The sequence below is a fragment of the Mytilus trossulus genome, chromosome 4, assembly GCF_036588685.1.
Source record: "Mytilus trossulus isolate FHL-02 chromosome 4, PNRI_Mtr1.1.1.hap1, whole genome shotgun sequence".
Taxonomy (NCBI): Eukaryota; Metazoa; Mollusca; class Bivalvia; order Mytilida; family Mytilidae; genus Mytilus; species Mytilus trossulus.
In genome coordinates, this window is record NC_086376.1 from 57,378,785 (window position 1) to 57,398,581 (window position 19,797).

Below are 19,797 nucleotides of genomic sequence, written 5' to 3' on the forward strand. Positions count from 1 at the left end.
ATTTTTAAATTGTTATTTGGATGGAGAGTTGTCTCATTGGCACTCACACCACATCTTCCTATATCCATATACAGAATCTCTGTCATTCTTACTAGCTAAACGTACCATATACGGAATCTCTGTCATTCTTACTAGCTAAAGGTACCATATACAGAATCTCTGTCATTCTTACTAGCTAAACGTACCATATACAGAATCTCTGTCATTCTCACAAGCTAAACTGTGACGTAATATATACGGAATCTCTGTCATTCTTACAAGCTAAACATATACGGAATCTCTCTCATTCTTACTAGCTAAACGTACCATATACGGAATCTCTGTCATTCTTACTAGCTAAACGTACCATATACAGAATCTCTGTCATTCTTACTAGCTAAACGTACCATATACGGAATCTCTGTCATTCTTACAAGCTAAACGTACCATATACAGAATCTCTGTCATTCTCACTAGCTAAACGTACCATATACGGAGTCTCTGTCATCCTCACTAGCTAAACGTACCATATATGGAATCTCTGTCATTCTTACAAGCTAAACGTACCATATACGAAATATCTGTCATTCTTACTAGCTAAATGTACCATATACGGAATCTCTGTCATTCTTACTAGCTAAACATACCATATACGGAATCTTTGTCATTCTGAGGAATGTTTCTAATTTCAGCGGGAATGGTGAGATACTTGGCGCAAAGTTGCCCCTTCCTATCTGATACAGTACAACTACTCCGGGAGGAACATTACTTTTCGGTCTACGTCTGCAATGAAGACATAGAAGTTTAAATACATATATGAAGAGCATTCATTTGGTTTAGCTAACGTTAATATTTTAACTATGACAAATATGCAGAACCATATTACTTATTATGAAACAAAAATTCGTTTTGTCAGTTTAACTAGATAGGATGAGAATATGCAAGTTAGCTTATAAATATTTGTTATAAGGTCGTTTTTAGGTTTTTAGTTCTCATGTTCATAATGTTCTAAAAAAATAAAAATTGCAGTGGATTTGTAAAATTAGGTGATTAACTGAATTAATTATGGAATTCATAAAACCCTAATTTGCGGACCATGGAATATACAAAATCACTGACATAATTGAGAACATTTTTTACAGATTCACTGGTTTCATTTAGGGAATTTAAAAATAACAAATAGTGTATTCTTTTTAATAACACTGTTGATACATGCATCTAAACTTGCTATCCATGCATTTTATTGCACATTAACTCCTTGAGAATGAGGCAAGCCTCAATAGAGTGGTTATTTTTTTAAATATCATTAATATGCTTTCTCTAAGAAAATAAAGTTGTTTCTACTCACAAAATATTTTCAACAAGAATGTGTCCCAAGTGCACGGATGCCCCACTCGCGTTATCATTTTCTATGTTCAGTGGATCGTGAAATTGGGGTAAAATTTGGCATTAAAATTAGAAAGATCATATCATAGGGAACAAGTGTACTAAGTTTCAAGTTAATTGGACCTCAACTTCATCAAAAACTAACTTGACCAAAAACTTTAACCTGAAGCGGGACGAACGAACGGACGAACGGACGGAGGAACGAACGAACGGAACTACAGACCAGAAAACATAATGCTCCTCTACTATCGTAGGTGGGGCATAATAAAAATAGCAAGATGGGTGTGTTGACTTCCTAGTTTTTACGACAGTTTATAAAATTGAGAATGGAAATGAGGAATGTGTCAAAGAGACAACAACCCGACCATAGAGCAGACAACAGCCGAAGGCCACCAGTGGGTCTTCAATACAGCGAGAACCTCCCGCACCCAGAGGAGTCCTTCAGATGGCTCTAAACAAATATGTTACAAGTTCAGTGTAGTCTATATACTGATCAACAATTGATTAAAACCATAATGCAGTTGCTATGGAAATCTGTATTGGTCACTTTGCACTTTTTTTCATTCTGTATGAGTGACAATACTAACATTATCTTAATTAATCGGGAAATGAAATTAACGTCCATCACACTAACAATATATGTACATTCATTTGATGTGTATGGACTTTTGATTTTTCCTTTTTGTCATTTGATAAAGGACGTTTGTTTATTTCTTTTGGAGTTCGGTATTTTTGTTATTTTATTTTCTCATGGAAATTTCATATTTGAATTAAATACTATTAGTTCCTTCTTGGAAAAAGCCATGCATTATTTCGTTATTTTTTTTGAAAAGCAGTTTATAAAATTCGTCATGCATTCTTTTTAGATATTCCATCCAAATAGTAAAATGACGTACGTACAACGAGCTCAAGTGTTGTCACATAAGAACAAGCTAGGACATTCTCAAAACGTTACGTCGGGATTTTTAGCTTCCATCGCACAGATGTTACTGTATAATATTCATTTTCGGATTATGGGTCACGATGGTCCATATAAGACTTGTATCGTATGGTCTTTATCCGTCAATAAAAGGAAACAGTTCTAAACGTCTACATCAGATTTCTTCATATTAATCCTCTAAAGTAGTTATCATATGTATCCAGTTTGAACAATGTATCATGACATCTTTAATATTCATATAACAAGTAAAATATACAATGAGGGATCAAAAATATAATCTCTTAGTGAAAGTCCGTGTGTCTATTTGATATGCTTAGCTTAAAACTGACAAGTCTCAACTTTCCCTCCAAATCATTAATTTTAACAGCTGTTGTTTATCTTACACTAAACCTTGCTTTTTGTAACTGAATATTTTGATAAACCTATCTATATTATTGCAGCTCTACAGCGCATCCCGCGTACCGTGTTAAAGTGTCAACATTAATCAAGATGAAAGATAATTAAATTGATTTTAACCAACTCTTTTTTGCAATTGACCACGCCACATCTATGTTTTTAAGGAATGTACATGTCTTATGGTTACTAGTTGAATCAAATGATGAAACTGAAGTTTTGACAAAGGATACATTCTCTTATGACTCTGACCTGTTATCTATTTCTATTATGGAGAAATATTTCTCTATTCAGACTGTATGTAGATCTGATAATTCAAATTAGCTCGAACTCAGTTGTTGGTCACAAATTCAGTCCAAATACTTTTGTAAACTTTGCAAGGCCGTCTTTAAATATGTTATGTTAAAGTAAATGGTACAGTATTTACCGATGTTAGTATCTCATTTATCCAAATATTGCGGGCATACGAATGTTGTAATGTGTAAATAGTCTACATAAGACTCATCAGTGACTCTCAGATCAAAATAGTTATTTAACACAGAAAATAATATGTTTATTGACAGAGGATCAGATATTCATTTCTTAAGGGGTGTTGGTTAACGTGGGTATAACAATGATCAAACTTTGTTTATGCGGAAATATTTTTCACGTTTTGTTTTTGATATTGGGGAACTCTTTGGTATTTTGAGAACAGCCTTCCATTATAACATAGAGCGTCTATTGAACTTGCCGATTTGATATTGATGTTGCAAATATTGAGATCAAATCAAAAATCCATGTGGCCTTTAACAATGTCTGTGCTACGGTCCGTCGTACAGATTCTGTACTGACGTATGCCTTTCTGGCATTTTTGTAGAAGTGAAGATACGGTTGAATTTTATGAAAACAAGACGGTTGCTAAGAACATTTGGCTGAATTCAACTGTGATTATCCTTTTTTAATGCCAAAATCGCGTCGATCGTAAAAACAAAATTCAAAGTAGTATTCTCAATTTTAAAGTAGAGTATGTTCAACCAATCACTAGTAAAAAAAAATAATGTTAAGCTGCAATATGGAATTAAGTAGCCAAGTAAATCAAAGCATCATTGTGCCTGAAAATGCATTATCAGTCAAATTATGGGCACATTTCTCTTTTAAAAATAGGCAAGTCGGACCACAAACTTACGTTATGGTCGAAAGTACAAACACACCCTCCAAAATTATAGGTTAGCAATGCATGTGGATGAAAATCGTAAAGACGGGGATCACCACTTGCCTTTTATTATGATGGCATGTATCACTGTGAACCAAGTAAGTGTAGCCTCAATTTCCTAATGCTGCATGGGGAAGGATGCATGTCTGTAAAAAGACAAAGTTGCTGACACACCACCTAGTGGCACTGACTTTTGATATTCTATTACAGCCGATTTCATTGAGTGTGAAGCCAAAGGTAATATCTTTGGTTAGCTTGCTTGTAAGCTGAACCGTGAAGTCATTGTTAGGTCAGGTAAACTACCTATTTTTAAGAGTAGACTAGTCCAGCAGATAACCAATTTATCTGTCCGTTGGACTAGGTTACTTCAAAGGAGGGACGTATACCTTACCTAATAATGACTTCACCGTTCAGATAACAAGAAAGCTAACCAAAGATATTACCTTAGGCTACACACTCAATGAAATCGGCTGTAAAGATATAGAATGGATTAAGTATGTAGTTCAACTGTCTTTCTTTTATTCTTTTGTGAATTATGAAGTTTTCTTTGACAAAAACTCAATGATGACGTTCAACTTCAAACTCGTTCTTTCAAGAAGCACTAATTAGTATGGTACCGGTATCCTCCATATCCAAAACGGAAATGAGGTTGGACTCCCAATGAAAACCAAAATACACAAAAACTGCTGAAAACAAGGTAGATTGACACAAAAAAAAATTGAAAATGAACACTCTAGTTGTCAATTCAATTCTCGCTTATTAATCTTAAATTTCTCGAACTCGAGCGCAGGAGATACCATATCCGATAATTACACTGAAGACAAAAGAGGGGCGAAAGATACCAGAGGAACAGTTTATAGACATGCCATGAAAGCTGTGTCCCTGGAAAATTATGTATTTTAATTGTACGTATTTACATTTTGTTTACACTTTCTGAGTTCGTTTTTGGTAATGCACAAATGAGTTGGATAATTAAATAGCCATGTGAATCACAGGGAAATGTAGCCAGGTTAGAGGTCAATTTTAACTTCAACTCTATGGAACCCATAGCTTCTTAACGCATGAGATGATAGCTCTCAAGGCTGTTTACATTATTGAAATGGAGAATCAACAACAAACCCAAAAGATATATATATACTTACAAATATAATAGATACATCAATATAAGTAAAACTTTTATTCACAAGTCAGCATAGATATCCTATTGTTTTAGAATTTGATGAAGAAGAAATGCAAACTGACATGAGCGAAATGATTATCAAAAACGATAGAATTTAATATAAGGCATGTGGACTTATGCAGTGTTCGTAGGAAAATTTTAAGAAAAAATGTTTCAAACTCGTTCTAAATTTGAAAGATATTGGGAGGAAAACCACACATGTATTTGTATATAGAAAACGTGCTCAATATCAGGCATTTTATCTGCATGACGTAGAGAAAAATGCATTAAAATACATTTAATTCGCTAGCACTACATAGACAACAAACTTCTGCAGTCTACCTTTGAAATATGCAAACGGATAGAGTTTTTTGTATCTAGTGCTAGATATTAAGAATTAAGAATTATAATAGCTCTTTTATGTAAAGATTCCGTAAAAGCTCTTTCACTGACAATTATAGTCAAACTTCATGCTTGGACTACTAACCTTGCTACAATTTTATAACTTTAATGGAAGGTGTAAACACCATGAACTACAGCTTGTTCTTATGTTCTGTTGTTACACCACTGTCCTATGTTAAGGAAAGATTTGTCGGCAATAAATGTCGCCTGCAAACATATTTAACCCCGCTGCATTCTGTATGGGATTGTCCCCGTGAAGTCCGGTGATCAGTTTCTCAAAAAACGACTAAAGATGATCGTAAGCTAGTTTACTGAATTGTCCATGACTTACGATCAACCTTAGTCGAAATTCCTATTTTGTGAAATTGGTCACAAGGACCTAATTCGGTTATTGTCGTCTGTTGCTATATCATATTTGTTTTTCGTTTTTTTGTTGTTGTACATAAATCTTGTTTTGGATTGTTTTACATTTGGTCATGTTGGGGACTTTTATAGCTTGCTCAGTGCTAAAATCCGTGCGGTGACTTGTTACTATGGAATATCTACTTAATTTTGGTCTCTTGTGGATAGTTGTCAGATTGACAAACGTATCATACCTCCTTATTTTATACGGTATTTTATATTGCTGTTTAATTTCAATGGTGCTCTTGACAAAAGTTAATATTGTTTATATAAGGACATGCAGTATCTTTCTTGTATAAAGTTCAATTCTAAATATTGAAGAAACAGCCGACTAATTTTCCGAATGTAGGCTGACTTTCATTTATTATTTATATATCTTATGCATGGTATTAAGTTTCTGACGGCAACATCATTAATCTAATTACCATGTAGTATTGATTAAATGAATGACTTCACGTTAAGCAGCCAAAATTAACCGTTCGTGATGTCTAAAATTAATAAAAGAATAGATAACACCATTTTACAGGAACTGCCATTTGAAACTATAAACAATGAAATCATTAATGTAATGTTTCTCCCACTTGAACCTCAAATTTTTCATTATCTTTTAACCTCTTTTTTATGTAAATGCTTTATGTGTGAAAACTGTGAAACGTCATTATTATAACTTTTAATCTGATTACTCTTTTATTTATTTTTCTCTATTTTTTCAAGTTTTGAATTGGCGAATCACTCACTTGCTTTCTTTTCTTTTAGTATTGGGTACGGTATTATTTCTACAACATGGTCAATAAACACTGATTATCAAGCAAGGACTGGATGTTATATAACCTCCTTAGAACTATTAAGGTATATGACTAGCTGCGGTATCGTAGCTCTTTAGGTCCTTTTGTTATGGTCCGCAAATAGTCAAAAAATAACAAAAGGACCTAAAGAGCTACGATACCGCAGCTATGAAATGACCAGCTGGGTATTGAAACAACCACTGTTTTAAAATGGGATACACTACAAAGTTGCAAATAACGTTCTTGAAAATTGGATTATACAGATTCCAAGCAGCTTCACGAAGGGTGCCACGTGTGGTATAGAACTCTGCTTTCCCTCCCGGAGCACCTGTCATCACCCCCTGGTTTTGGGTGGGTTTGTATTGCTCAGTCTTTAGTCTTCTACGTTGCGTTGGTCGTTTTTATGTCGTTTTTCGTTATTTTATCATGGCGTTGTCTATTTGTTTTCAAGTTACGAGTTTGGTGGCTCTTGCATGTCTTTTTCAGTATGCAATTATTTTGATCACTCTTGTTTTAAATTTGAATATTTTTCATTGTAACCAATAGATAAAGACATGTCTGAATGATCTACCCATAATAGCTTAACGAATGGATTATAATGTAATTCGATACATATGTAAAATTGGTAAAATAGTAAACGCATAGTACACTGTATAAAATACAGAGATGTGGGATAAACTATTCAGCAGAGTCGAAATGATGAAGATGAAAGAAACTATAGGTAACCGTAAGACTTCATCATTCAATACAACTGTATTTGGTTTCCATTCTTCGTATTTGTTTCCAAAGAATATGTTTGATCTTGTATCTTAAACTGTATTTAACCCAAAGTTGAAAAAAAATGAATCTAACTTTAATCCTTATAAAGGTAATCCGAGTAAAATGTTATTTTTTTCTTTTTAATCGATGTATTTTTGCCAAATTCTGTAAATTCTATCTATTTTCCTATCTATTAAACTTTAAAATACTCAAGAAAGGAAAAGTTGGCACATATAAGTTCGACCTATAGTGTAACATTAATACGTTTGTGATCACTGATACAGCCCAAAAAAATTTCTCCTAGTTTCAAATTTCACCTTTCACGTTGGATATATTTATTTGAAATATTGGGATCCCTACACTCAAATATACAATGTCATTTTAAAAGAAACATTTTGTCCAATGTTAAAATAAATAAAGACTTTCAGTTTGACTTTAACAAAACATATACCAAAATACAAAATAAAAACACAAGTCGATATAATACGGACAATACGCTATTATGGCGAATGTTGGAAAATCTCCCTCAACCAAGAGATTTAAGGAATGCTTCACAGGGAGAGATATAAAGATACCCCATGCAATCTTGCCAAAGACTAGGCAGGGTGTTCACAGATCTATCAGCTTTATGACCGTCAAAACAAAGACATGAAAGCGAAATAATTATTTTTATTAATTCAGTTAAAAATGGATGCGTTATGATATAAAAGAAATATTTATAACGACACTATCAAGGGATGTCCAATAAAGGCAACAGTAGTATACCGATTGAGAGAAAACAAATCCGGGTTACAAACTAAAACTGAGGGAAACACATCAACACCAAAATATTTTTATCAGATGTACACCATTCGTGGATGGAATTTACCAAATATGGTAACAACGTTTCTCTTCTGAATGCCCTATTTGCAACAAAACCGACAATAAGGTTATTGTATCACGTGGAACTTCAAATATGCAGTCTAAAATGTCAGCAAAAACATTTGGTTATGACTCAAGCATCTTTTCACATAGATTTTGAAACAAGCAATGTAAAAAGTTTTAATAAATCCTTTCATCGAAAATAGTGTTGTCGTTTTCATCTAGAACAAAAGGCTAATTTACGTGTAATGCATATAGTTTTATAAATTTATACAATAAATTAACGAAATCAAACTCCTACATGAACTTCCCATGGTGAGCCGAGGAAAGATGGAAGGGGTATTTTTATTTCATAATGTCAATAAATTCTGTACAACTGAAATGTATCATGACTTGTATTTTCGTGTAAATTGGCACAAGCGAAAAACAATATTGCCAAAAGTGAAGAAAATGGCGCAAATGAAAAAAATTGCGAAAAAAATCAAAACCCCGATGCATGATGTACGTTGCTATTGAATGTGTACTGCATGCATGTATGTAGTTTGTTTTAGGGCCTCATTGAAAACTATACAGCTTTTAAATGAGTAACGCACTTTAAATTAAGACTTCACTTTTATTATATTCATCACGAAAACAGTCCACAAAATACTACATAGAAATATAAAGACTGAGCAACATGAACCCAACGAAAACCGGTGTGATCTCAGATCCTGCTCCCTCGTGGCAACAATCTACTTATTCATGACAAGTATAAATTTAGTGATAAGTCGCATTCGTTTTTCAATTAATGTTCTTATTTCATATTTTTATAAATAACAGTAAGTAGTTTATCAAAAATGTTCAAAGAGTTTTTAACACTCCAAAAATGATAAATTCCATTGAATTTATTTCCATATGCTTTATTGCAAAATCTAAAACAAGATCATCAATATAAATAGCAGTTGAGGAAACAAGTTAAAAGGGTAGAATTATTAACACTTCTAGCAGCTGAGATGGAAAGACATTTGCGGATGTTTGTTTATACTGTTTGAAACACTACCGTTGTAATATTTCTATCCAATCTGCACATGTATCATTTGAAAGGGGACTGGTCTGCTCTTCTGTTTCTCGATACATTCCATCAGATCACTGTCAAACCATGCAAGACTCTCATGGAGAGTCAAGGTCGTCGTCGTCTGATAAAATGTTTCAGTCTACAAGTCATTTATCATAATAATGCAAATGATTAACCATAATCAAAATTGCCCTAGTTTAATGTGAATGTAAATGTGACTGACTGCAACACCCACGGGCGGATCCAGGATTTCAGATTAGGGGGGGGGCGCCCTTTTTTTTTTTTTTAGGTAAAATTATTGAAATTTTCTTCTAAAGGGGTGCAATGTAGATATTTCGATCTAATGTGAGGTAAAATTAGCGAGAAATTAAAGTTTCTAGCAGAAACCGCCTAAATCCACCCTGTTAACAATCTACAATCACTAGTGACTGACTAACGGATGGACGGACAGATGTAAAACAATATATATGTATATGTATATGTTCCTGTTCCACAAAGAACTTCAAGTTATGATGGAAAGGTCTCCTACAAATTGAAAAATCTACAACAATCTTCTAACACTCCTAACTTACGCACTAATAGATTCATATTGCATATATGAGTTTATAAAGCTACAGTTATAAAGCTGAAGCCCTAAAAACAGAATCTGAAGACCATGTGAACATTTTATTTTGATTCTGTGTTCCTATGCAAACCAATCTTCAATCAAGACACCAGCACTTATTGTAAGATGATCTATATAGCAATATCAGGTAATAAATATCTCAACTAATCCTTGAAAGACATGGTGCTGGTAGTTGTGACAAAAAGAAATACAGAAACATCACAAATGGAAATTACCCTTGTTTGCACATCGCCGGTCAATGTGTCAAAGCCGATTGTACATGGTTTCAATAATGTGAAATGAAATCGGTTCACTTAACAATGACTTTAACACTCCATAACACCAGCCCCGACGGAAATGTGAAGAGTTGACAGATAGACGGGCAAGGTGAGACGAGACAGATCACAACAGCTCACCTGACCAATACTTGTATTAGATTTTGCAAACGAAAATTTCTACTATTACTCCGTGATTTTGAATTGTCCTTTCATAAGATATCTGTTTTTACTTTTTTGATTTTCGGAGGTCGTGCCAGACTTTATATATACATACAGTGTTCGCCACAAACCAAATAAAATTAGAATGTGATGCATTTACGTAGTCATGTTTATTTTCTGAGGATCCCATGCATGTAATAATGCGGTACATAATTCGGAAAAAAAATTCAAGGTTACAACTAAGAAATTTATAAAGACACAGAGATACAAATTATAAACTAACCTTTCGCTTGAAACAGTATTTCTACATTAAGAAAGAATCACACCTGAACTGTTTTCTTGGTCCGTGCCATGATGAAATTGTGAAAGTGAGTAAGGCCGTTAAGGATGCTTTGGAAATTCGATTATCAAAGAAATTGATTATAAAAACCGCAAATACAATGTAACAATTGTTTGTACTTTGACTGCTAAAACCCTATTTTATTTGTCATCAAACGCAGCTCCGCGTTTGACACATTTCTTTTAGGTATATATATATTATAGAACTTAAATAAATCGTAGGTCAGTGATTGATAATCACGTTGATTCTGTTAAACTGACTGTTTTATATACTTTCAATGTTAAGAAAGATGGAATGGTCTCTTCTGATACTTAAATAAGTTAGAAAACAACCCATGCTTTCCAAATTTTAGGGGGGGGCACGCCCGCCACGCCCCCGCCTAAATCCGCCCCTGACACCAACAATATATACTGTACAACGACATCACACAATTGGTTTGACAAATTAAGTGTAATTTGTTACATCATGCATTACATTTATAAAATAAATCATCACCTGACTAGATATTTTTATTACTTTTGATGTTTATGCAAAACGATAAATTTTGTCGAGACATCAGTAATAACCAATTTTACAGAAAATTGCTCGTTTCAAAAAACACAAATTAAAGCTGTTAATATGACTGCAAATGGCATATATACATTATGTATATACATACATGGATGTGACTATAATTAAAGAGAGACTGATATTCTTTGCCTAGATTATGTTTACAAAGGTGACCGATTCATTTCATTTTCTGGTCAACTTTTCATTGCTTTTTGAAATTTCATATCCTTGTATCTCATTATAAAACTAAGAAGATGTGGTATGATTGCAAATAAGACACTGGACTCTTCATGGACCAGAGATCAAGTGACATAGAAGGTAGCAACAACAGGTCATTGTACGACCTTCAACAATGAGCTGCAAACTCGATCCATACTTCGTAAACTTATTTTGAGCATTAAAAACGTTTACGAATTGTTCAATATTCAGACATTCTACACAACGTTTCACATTGCATACATGTTTTTTTTTTTTTTTTTTTAAAAGTTGATAGACGCTTTTCAATATGACAGTATGACACTGTCCACTTGGCCATTAGTGGCAAGGTTTCGGTGCAAAATATAGTTAACATGCATTTTGTGTCCGGACACATGGACACAACGATAAATTACAAATACTGAATACAGTAATTCAGTTTAACATAGATGCTTGATTTAATATAAATGACCACATGACAAATGACACAATTGAAAATTCAATCAGATTCAATTTTCTTAAATAAATAAATTATACTGCAAATCTCTTTTTGCATTGTTTAGGCACCGGACACATCCATATAGAACACCAATGGCTATACTAATATTTAAATTTTAAATCATTCCTGGATATAATCAAGATATTGAGTGAATTAATCGTCAATATAAAACAATATTATACCCTTATATGAAGTATGAAAAGGGACAAACTTGCGTTGGCCAAATTCTTGCAACTTTTATTGTAATGAACTTAAAATACGAAATGCGCATGCGCACGTACAATCTATTAATCCAGGGTACAGGGAAACCACTTGAAGGTGTAGAGCCGACTTTTAAATTGGTCCTCATGACTATTGATAATAAAATCAAATGGCAATGCAACTATTTCAAAGTAAGAATATGTATTATATACCTAGATAATTATCAGATATCTATGCGTATTAGACGTTTCACACTCGCCTGGCGTTAATGTTCATAATTATAGCGAAAAAATGGGGGAAATAAAATATTTATAGCAGTATATGTAGTATAACACTAAATGATATAAAATATTTTAGTATAACACTATTTCAAACTACTAAAAATATTTTATTTCCTCCTTTTTTTCCGCTATATTAAAGAAATTGTCAGGCGGCTGCATTTCTGTCAACTGACCTGTATCCTGTGGGTGTTTCACAATTCTCAGGGTTACCTGTGATACTCGCTAGTCCGTTAAATAACCCAGGAATTCCGAAAATGATCCGTTTTCATTATGATTCCTAAGCCATCAGACTGATTTCTTAAGTAATTTTCCTTTGAAATACGGCAGCAAATTCGTAATTCTAGCTACAATGACCAGGAAGGGCCGTTTAACTAGCTGTGTGTGCTGTCAAATTAACTGACCCATTAATTGTATGGCTTCTCTTGACAGCTTTGGTGTCAAACACACTAATTACCTTAGCTTTTATAGGTTGTAAATAATTTGTGTATTTCAAATATAAAAAGAATATGTGGTATGCGGATTGCCATATTCGACCGTGCGAGGGCAATAACCCAGCCAAGGTCGTTAAACACCTCCATTTGTTGGATTGCCAATGAGACAATTCTCCACAATAGACCAAATGACACATAAATTAGGTTACCGTACGGTCTGTAACAATGAGTAAAGCCCATACCGCATAGTCAGCTATAAAAGGCCCCGAAATGACAATTCAAAACAATACAAACGAGAAAAATAATATAACGGCCTAGTGTATGTACGAAAGTTGTTTACAACAATTTGAGTTACTTCCTCTTTTTGTCACCTTTCAAAACAAACTCCTTGGATTTACGTTTATATAATTTGTAAAATAGACTAAACGAATCTAAAACAAATTGAATTTCAAATACATATTACTTTTCATTATTTTTCTACCTTAGTACAATTACAGCGTCTTGAACACCCACATGCTGGATGTCGGCTATGCTTTACATTGCATATATTTGGGTGGCGGTTTCGAGCGGAGAAAAACGATCCCGGCAAGTTCAAGTACCAAAATTTCTTTTTTGAGAGTTGTTAGTACCAAATGATATATTGCACGGAAGGAACCGAACCATAATCTGTTTCCTGCAAGCAATAGTAGACGTTTCCAGTGGCCTGTTTTCTCAAACACCTTTCCCTAGTTCTTCAAATGCAAGTTTCAGGATAAAATACTACTTTTGACGATTTTTTTCATGTATAATTTACTTAGAAATGAAGTTCAATCATGGAATTTAACCAAATGCCAGCTTAAGGATGTATTCTTCTGACATTTCATTCTCGTTCAGTCTCATTGAAATCTCGTTCTAGAATTATTTCCAAAACATGTGATATAAGAAGAAAATAGCAATGAATTTGAAAATTATCATAATCAAACTTAACTCTGTGAAAAAATTGTCTATCTTATAAATAGTTTTTGAGTAATGAAATTTACAAATTTTATTACTAATCAAGTCAATCTTTTTTAGTGAAATTTTGAGAAAAATGGGTGAGCGGTACAGAAAAAAATAATTTACCAGAAACCTACCCATTCCATATACCTTTAATTGTCTTTTCAAATTTCATAGATATGTATATTTTTCAATCATTTATAACAAGAGAGTTGAAAAATAAGCATTTTGTTCTTTAAAGAGAGAAAAATAAAAAAAATTACAACATTGTCAATATGGTAAATTTGACATGAAAAAGCATCAAAATCTGATAAAACTGTCTTGTATTAACACCTACCTATAGTTTTAGTGAGTTGAATTTATTCAGATTGGTCCCCTTCATCTTTATTGAGAGTTTGAAAAAAAGTTTAATTGTGGAACTGTGATCTTTTTTCACGATAATTGCCCAAAAATGGGTAAAAACTGATTAAAAATGGAAAAATCGTAAAAATTGGGTACTTTAAAAGGCCGTAGCAAAAAAAGAAGCGCACCACCATATAATTTTTTCTTCACCAATATTTTTTTTACAGTCATATTAACCCAAAAATCAGGTTTGGGTGCAATCAACAGTTTTTTTCTATGACGTCATGTTTTGAGGGACCATGCATATGTGACCCTTACTGGTGGACTGATTAATAAAGCTACTTGTATAAAACTAGATATCACTGGAATCAGAATGTTCTCTAGTTTATAATGAAATAAAAATAATGTGTACTTTTAATATATTATAAAAATTTCATCCAATGAACATGGGGGGAAAAAGGTATAATTTTAACATAAAAAACTTGAAATCAGGTCAAGTGCACACCCATGAAGACATGATCCATGCACATTTTTCATAATTAAAACTGTATGAATTTTGTAGGTTTTTACCTGGCCTTTCAAAAAAATCTTGTTTCAGGGTACGGTTTCCTGCTCCGAAAAGAGCTACAATGGCTGCAAATAAGTTTTCAATTTTCACTGCTAAAAAAACAGACTGTTTACAGTGTTGTCTTCCCTCGAAATATGTTTATTTAATATAATTTTTAAAATTATTTCAATCATTCAACCTGTTTTAATTGAAAGCTAATTAACTAATTTTTACAATCAAATACAAAAAACATGATACTTTTTCACCAAGTAAGTAAATAAACAGGGGTTTTCCTCCATGGTTATTTTTAGACGGGGAATAACCCCTAGTTTTTAGTACGAAACTGTTTATAGCACCCTTTAGAAAAAAAAAGTTTAATTCTAGAAATTTTGGGCTTCTCAGAGGGGTACATCCTGAAATAATAGTGACATTGATTATAACCAACGTGACGTTTCGACGATGAATGAACTCACCACACGGTGAGATCACTATGGTGCAGTCGAATGCGCGAACTTTGACTACTAAAAGCTTCAGGATTTGATGAGATGCCTGCAGTAGTTAATAAAAAACACAGCAGCCATTGAATTTTTGTATATAATCTGTAACAATTGTTTCGAACTGGGAAATGTACCAGATAAATGGACTAAAAGCATAATCAATCTAGTTTTTAAACCTGGATCTGAAGATAGAACGATTCCTTTAAATTACCGGGTAATTACATTAATATCTGTCCCTAGTAAAATATATTGCCATGTTCTCAATACTCGTTTTAATTCATGGCTCGCAAAGTACTGTGTGATTAACAGAACGGATTCAGAGAGAAACGAAGTTGCAAGGAACGGGCATAAATGGAAAGTTCCTGTCTGCGATTCAGTCTTTGTATGATAACGTGAAATGTGCTGTAAAAGAATGGCAAGCCGTTCTCGTCAAAACTTTGTTTAAACCATTTTTTTTTTAAATTTACATACTGAGAATTAAAAAAAAAACCACAATGAGATTAAAAAACCTAAAAACACACACTGAGAATAAAATATTACACAATGAGATTTCATAAAGACGAACTGTCTTTCTGAGATTACAAAAAACCTAAAAACACACACTGAGAATTGAAAATTACACACTGAGAATTGAAAATAACACACTGAGAATTGAAAATTACACACTGAGAATTGAAAATACACACTAAGATTTCAAAAAGACACACTGAGATGAAATAAACTGAAAAACACACATTGAGAATTGAAAATTACACAATGAGATTTGTGCGCACATTTTATGCGCCCATATCTAATTAGCATATTTAATCTGAATCTATTACAAGCTTAAATAACTAGGGGGCAGAACTCGCTTTTCATCTGTAGCCTAGGTTGTCATTGCAATGCGAACTCAGAATAGGCCGGGATCCCAGACTATTCTTATTTGGCGCCATGAAATCCTTACAATTTTCTCAAATAACTGTGAGCAAGCACAACAAAATTATGGCAAGCCGTTCTCGTCAAAACTATGTTTAAACCATTTTTCGAAAAATTTACACACTGAGATTTAAAAACTTCAAAGCACAAACTGAGAATTAAAAAAATACACACTGAGATTTCATAAAGACGCACTGAGATTACAAAAATGAAAAACTAACACTGAGAATTGAAAATTACACACTGAGAATTGAAAATTACACACTGAGAATTGAAAATTACACACTGAGAATTGAAAATTACACACTGACATTTCAAAAAGACACACTGAGAATAGATAAACTGAAAACACACATTGAGAATTTAAAATTACATACTGAGATTTGTGTGCACTTTTTATGCGCACATATCTTATTAGCATACTTAATCTGAATCTATTACAAACTTAAAACAAATAGGGGACAGAACTCGTTAGTCAGGCCTTCGATTTGGTTCCAAATTATTTATAAAAAAAACTTTAGAAATACAAGAACAAGAAAAATAGCCAGTTAGTTCTTGTGGATGGTCAAAAGCACATGTCACAGAAAAAGAGCACATCTCTATACCTGAAACTAAGGTTAATGTATACTGGCCGAGCCGATAATGTTTTCTGAAACAAGTTCGTGTCTGGATGATGAATAAATGACAGGAAATTCAACCGCACCGTAATAACTTTTATATTGTAGTGATACAAATCAGTATACTTAGGACTAATAGTATTATACTTATATAGTATACACAGAAAATTGGTTTTTGCATTTGCATTCCCGAAGTTACTCATCTCTTCCTTCCTTTATACTGTTTTTATACTAAAGGTGACAATTGAATTCAAAGTTATTTGTGCAAACATGCACATACAGAGTAAACAAAAGAAAATAGTAGCATGAATTCCATGCGTATAGAATTATAGCACTTTTCAGTATACACAACAACGAGATTGGGAAATATAACATACCTGCCAACTGTCACTATTTGCGGGGGATTTCCCCCATGGAGGCTCTCAAATTCAAATTTTGAAAGAGCAATTGTGTGCACATTTTAGACAACACAATTAATTTTACAATGACTTTAGGCTTATGAGAGTATGAAAATTAAAATGTATTTGAATACCCCCTTGAAGGTTTTTTAGGACTATGACAGCCATCTTGCATGCAAAACCCCCATGGGCATTTTGAAAAGTTGGCACCGGTATGCGTTATTTGTATAATAAAGTACATAACCGCCCTTGCATGCATATGTTTATTTATTAAACCCTGTGCGGGACAAATTTGCCATTCCAGGATTGGCAAATCTGACTTTGTCGGTTTACAAGATATCAAAAATATTTTTTGCCCAAGTGATAGATAATCAAAAATGTTAAATTTCCCCATATGTCCCAACATGTCACCATTGTCACTATTGTCACCACAGCTGATTAAAAGTACATTTCACATGGGAAAAGTTAAAGTTCCCATGGGAAAGGAAAAGTTTCAATGGAAAAAGTAAAAGTTCTCATGGGAATTTTAAAGTTCCCATCGGAACTTTAATATCCCATGGGAACATTGGTAGATAGTTTCTTCCCATGGGACATTTTTTCTTCCCATGGGAACTAATTTTCTTCCCATGGGAAGATATATTTTTCCCATGGGAACATTATTTTTTCTTTTTTCTTTTTTTCTTCTTCAGAATTTGTAAAAGAGCTGTGTAATATCGCAATGGACTGACAGTCACTATAGTAACAATGACTGGAACAGTTTAACAAGCATTCCATTTGATAAATTATTTCAACACATTAAAAGTATTTATATCATACTTTTACACTCAAAAGTCTTTTAATATCGTTGAATGATTGATAGAAATTCTACCGTCCAGCGGCTGATTTTACAATTTGAATCTCTCACATTTGTGTTCGGTCAATAGCATCGTGTATTTCATGTAATAGTGTTCGCTGAACTGTCAAGTATTAGAGCCATGCTTTTGTATTTCAGAATTTAATTTAAGAATAAAAATCATAATTCTGTTTTAATCTATATATACATGGGGAATCACGAATCATGTTTCAGATTATTTTCTAATTAAAACCCTATAATTTCATGAAATTGACATCATAATTATTATTAATGTACTTATTCTCTTTCGTCGACGTAACTCGATATGTGTGGTTTTCGCCACTAGAAAGATGTGCACTTATTTTTTTTAAATTTAGTTTCATTGATTTGGTCAAATTTCCTAATCATGCTAATGCAATGTTGTTACTCGTCTACACAAAAATCTTTTATTTCTATTCATTTTTCACAAACTTTTGAAAGTCTTGTTAGATTTTTCTTTTATGATCTCTCAGGTAAATATCAAAGAGAATCCAGAGTTTTCCATTTCCAAGGACGAATCAGGATTAAATATAATCTTTATGATATATTCACTTGTACTTTACTCGTAGGCTTTCTTCGTGTAATTTATAGTTTAAAGGAATTATTTGATGAGTTTAACCAGAGACATATATGTGTATATATGTCTCTGGTTTAACTGTTGATCAACTTTAAAAATATTAGGTTTTGACTAACAGTAGTTCCGTAAAAAAAATTCTTTCTATAGTTAAAATGTTCTACAATTCATATTTGTAATGGTACTCGTCACCAATGTTTTTTGTGTCACAGAGACGGCAGATTATATTTTCTCTCTTTAAATCCTGCCACCTTCCAGATTCAATCGGCAAGTGGCGACTGACTACCACATCTATATTCATTTTGCATATTATATAAATGAATTTAGTAAGGTAAATATGTCATTATGAAAAGTAGTTTTCAAATTATTTAATTCTTTTTGAAAATACAACAACATTAAGTTTTATGCAATTATGTAATAACAGATAAGCATTCTTGTTGAAACTGGTCTTTGGGTTTCCGTTTGATAAATATTGACACCCATTTATCTCTAACTGTGCATTATAATGACTCTATAATATTGAACATACTCATACCGCAGATCACACCGTAATTATCAAAAACACCCGAGCAAAAACATTTTTTCATATATAATATCCACTTAGTTTCTATTCTGTTATTAGCATAATCAGAGACATATAATACATTATGTCTCTGGCATAATCAAGGATTTCGAAATATTTGTAATTTGCAATTTTTTTTAATTTGTATTTTTTCCTCACTAGGTACGTAAAATAAGATTTTAAATTTATTGAAAAATTGCGTTACGGGCATATTCTATACTTCTATACTTCTAAGTTTGAATTAAGAGTCTAAACTTTTTCAAATATTGAATACGCAACAAAATCTCTGTAAAGGCATTTGATTGGGTATTAGTTTAAAGGTAGGCGTGGTTTTCGGTAACTTTCCTCCAATCATGCAACTGGCCTATTCGACAAAACTGTGTGCACTGATGCGTGTAAACTGGCTATTGTAACGGCACATCTTTTACATCGGAATCTGTCGTGCGTGACCAATGTTTATTGTATAATTTCTTGTCATGTGGTCAAATTATGTGACATATACGTTTTAAAGGTTGAAACTTAAATTTGCTTTTTGAAAGATTATCGGCAGTGCCGATATACGGTGTAAAGTGTTTAAAAAAAAAACCAAGACTTTTAATAATAAAAGAAGGATGCATATCAACAGAGAATATAATCAGGGACTATTATAC

General features: G+C 32.9%; 1 protein-coding gene across 1 annotated transcript in view; it reads right to left on the reverse strand.

Annotated features, from left to right (window-relative positions):
• The window catches only part of LOC134715608 (failed axon connections homolog), a 45,586-nt gene that overhangs the window by 15,397 nt on the left and 10,392 nt on the right, over nt 1-19,797 (reverse strand). Inside the window, exon 2 of the mRNA XM_063577901.1 lies at nt 627-762. Within this exon, the coding sequence (XP_063433971.1) occupies nt 627-762 (136 nt within the window). The remainder of the gene's footprint in view (nt 1-626; nt 763-19,797) is intronic.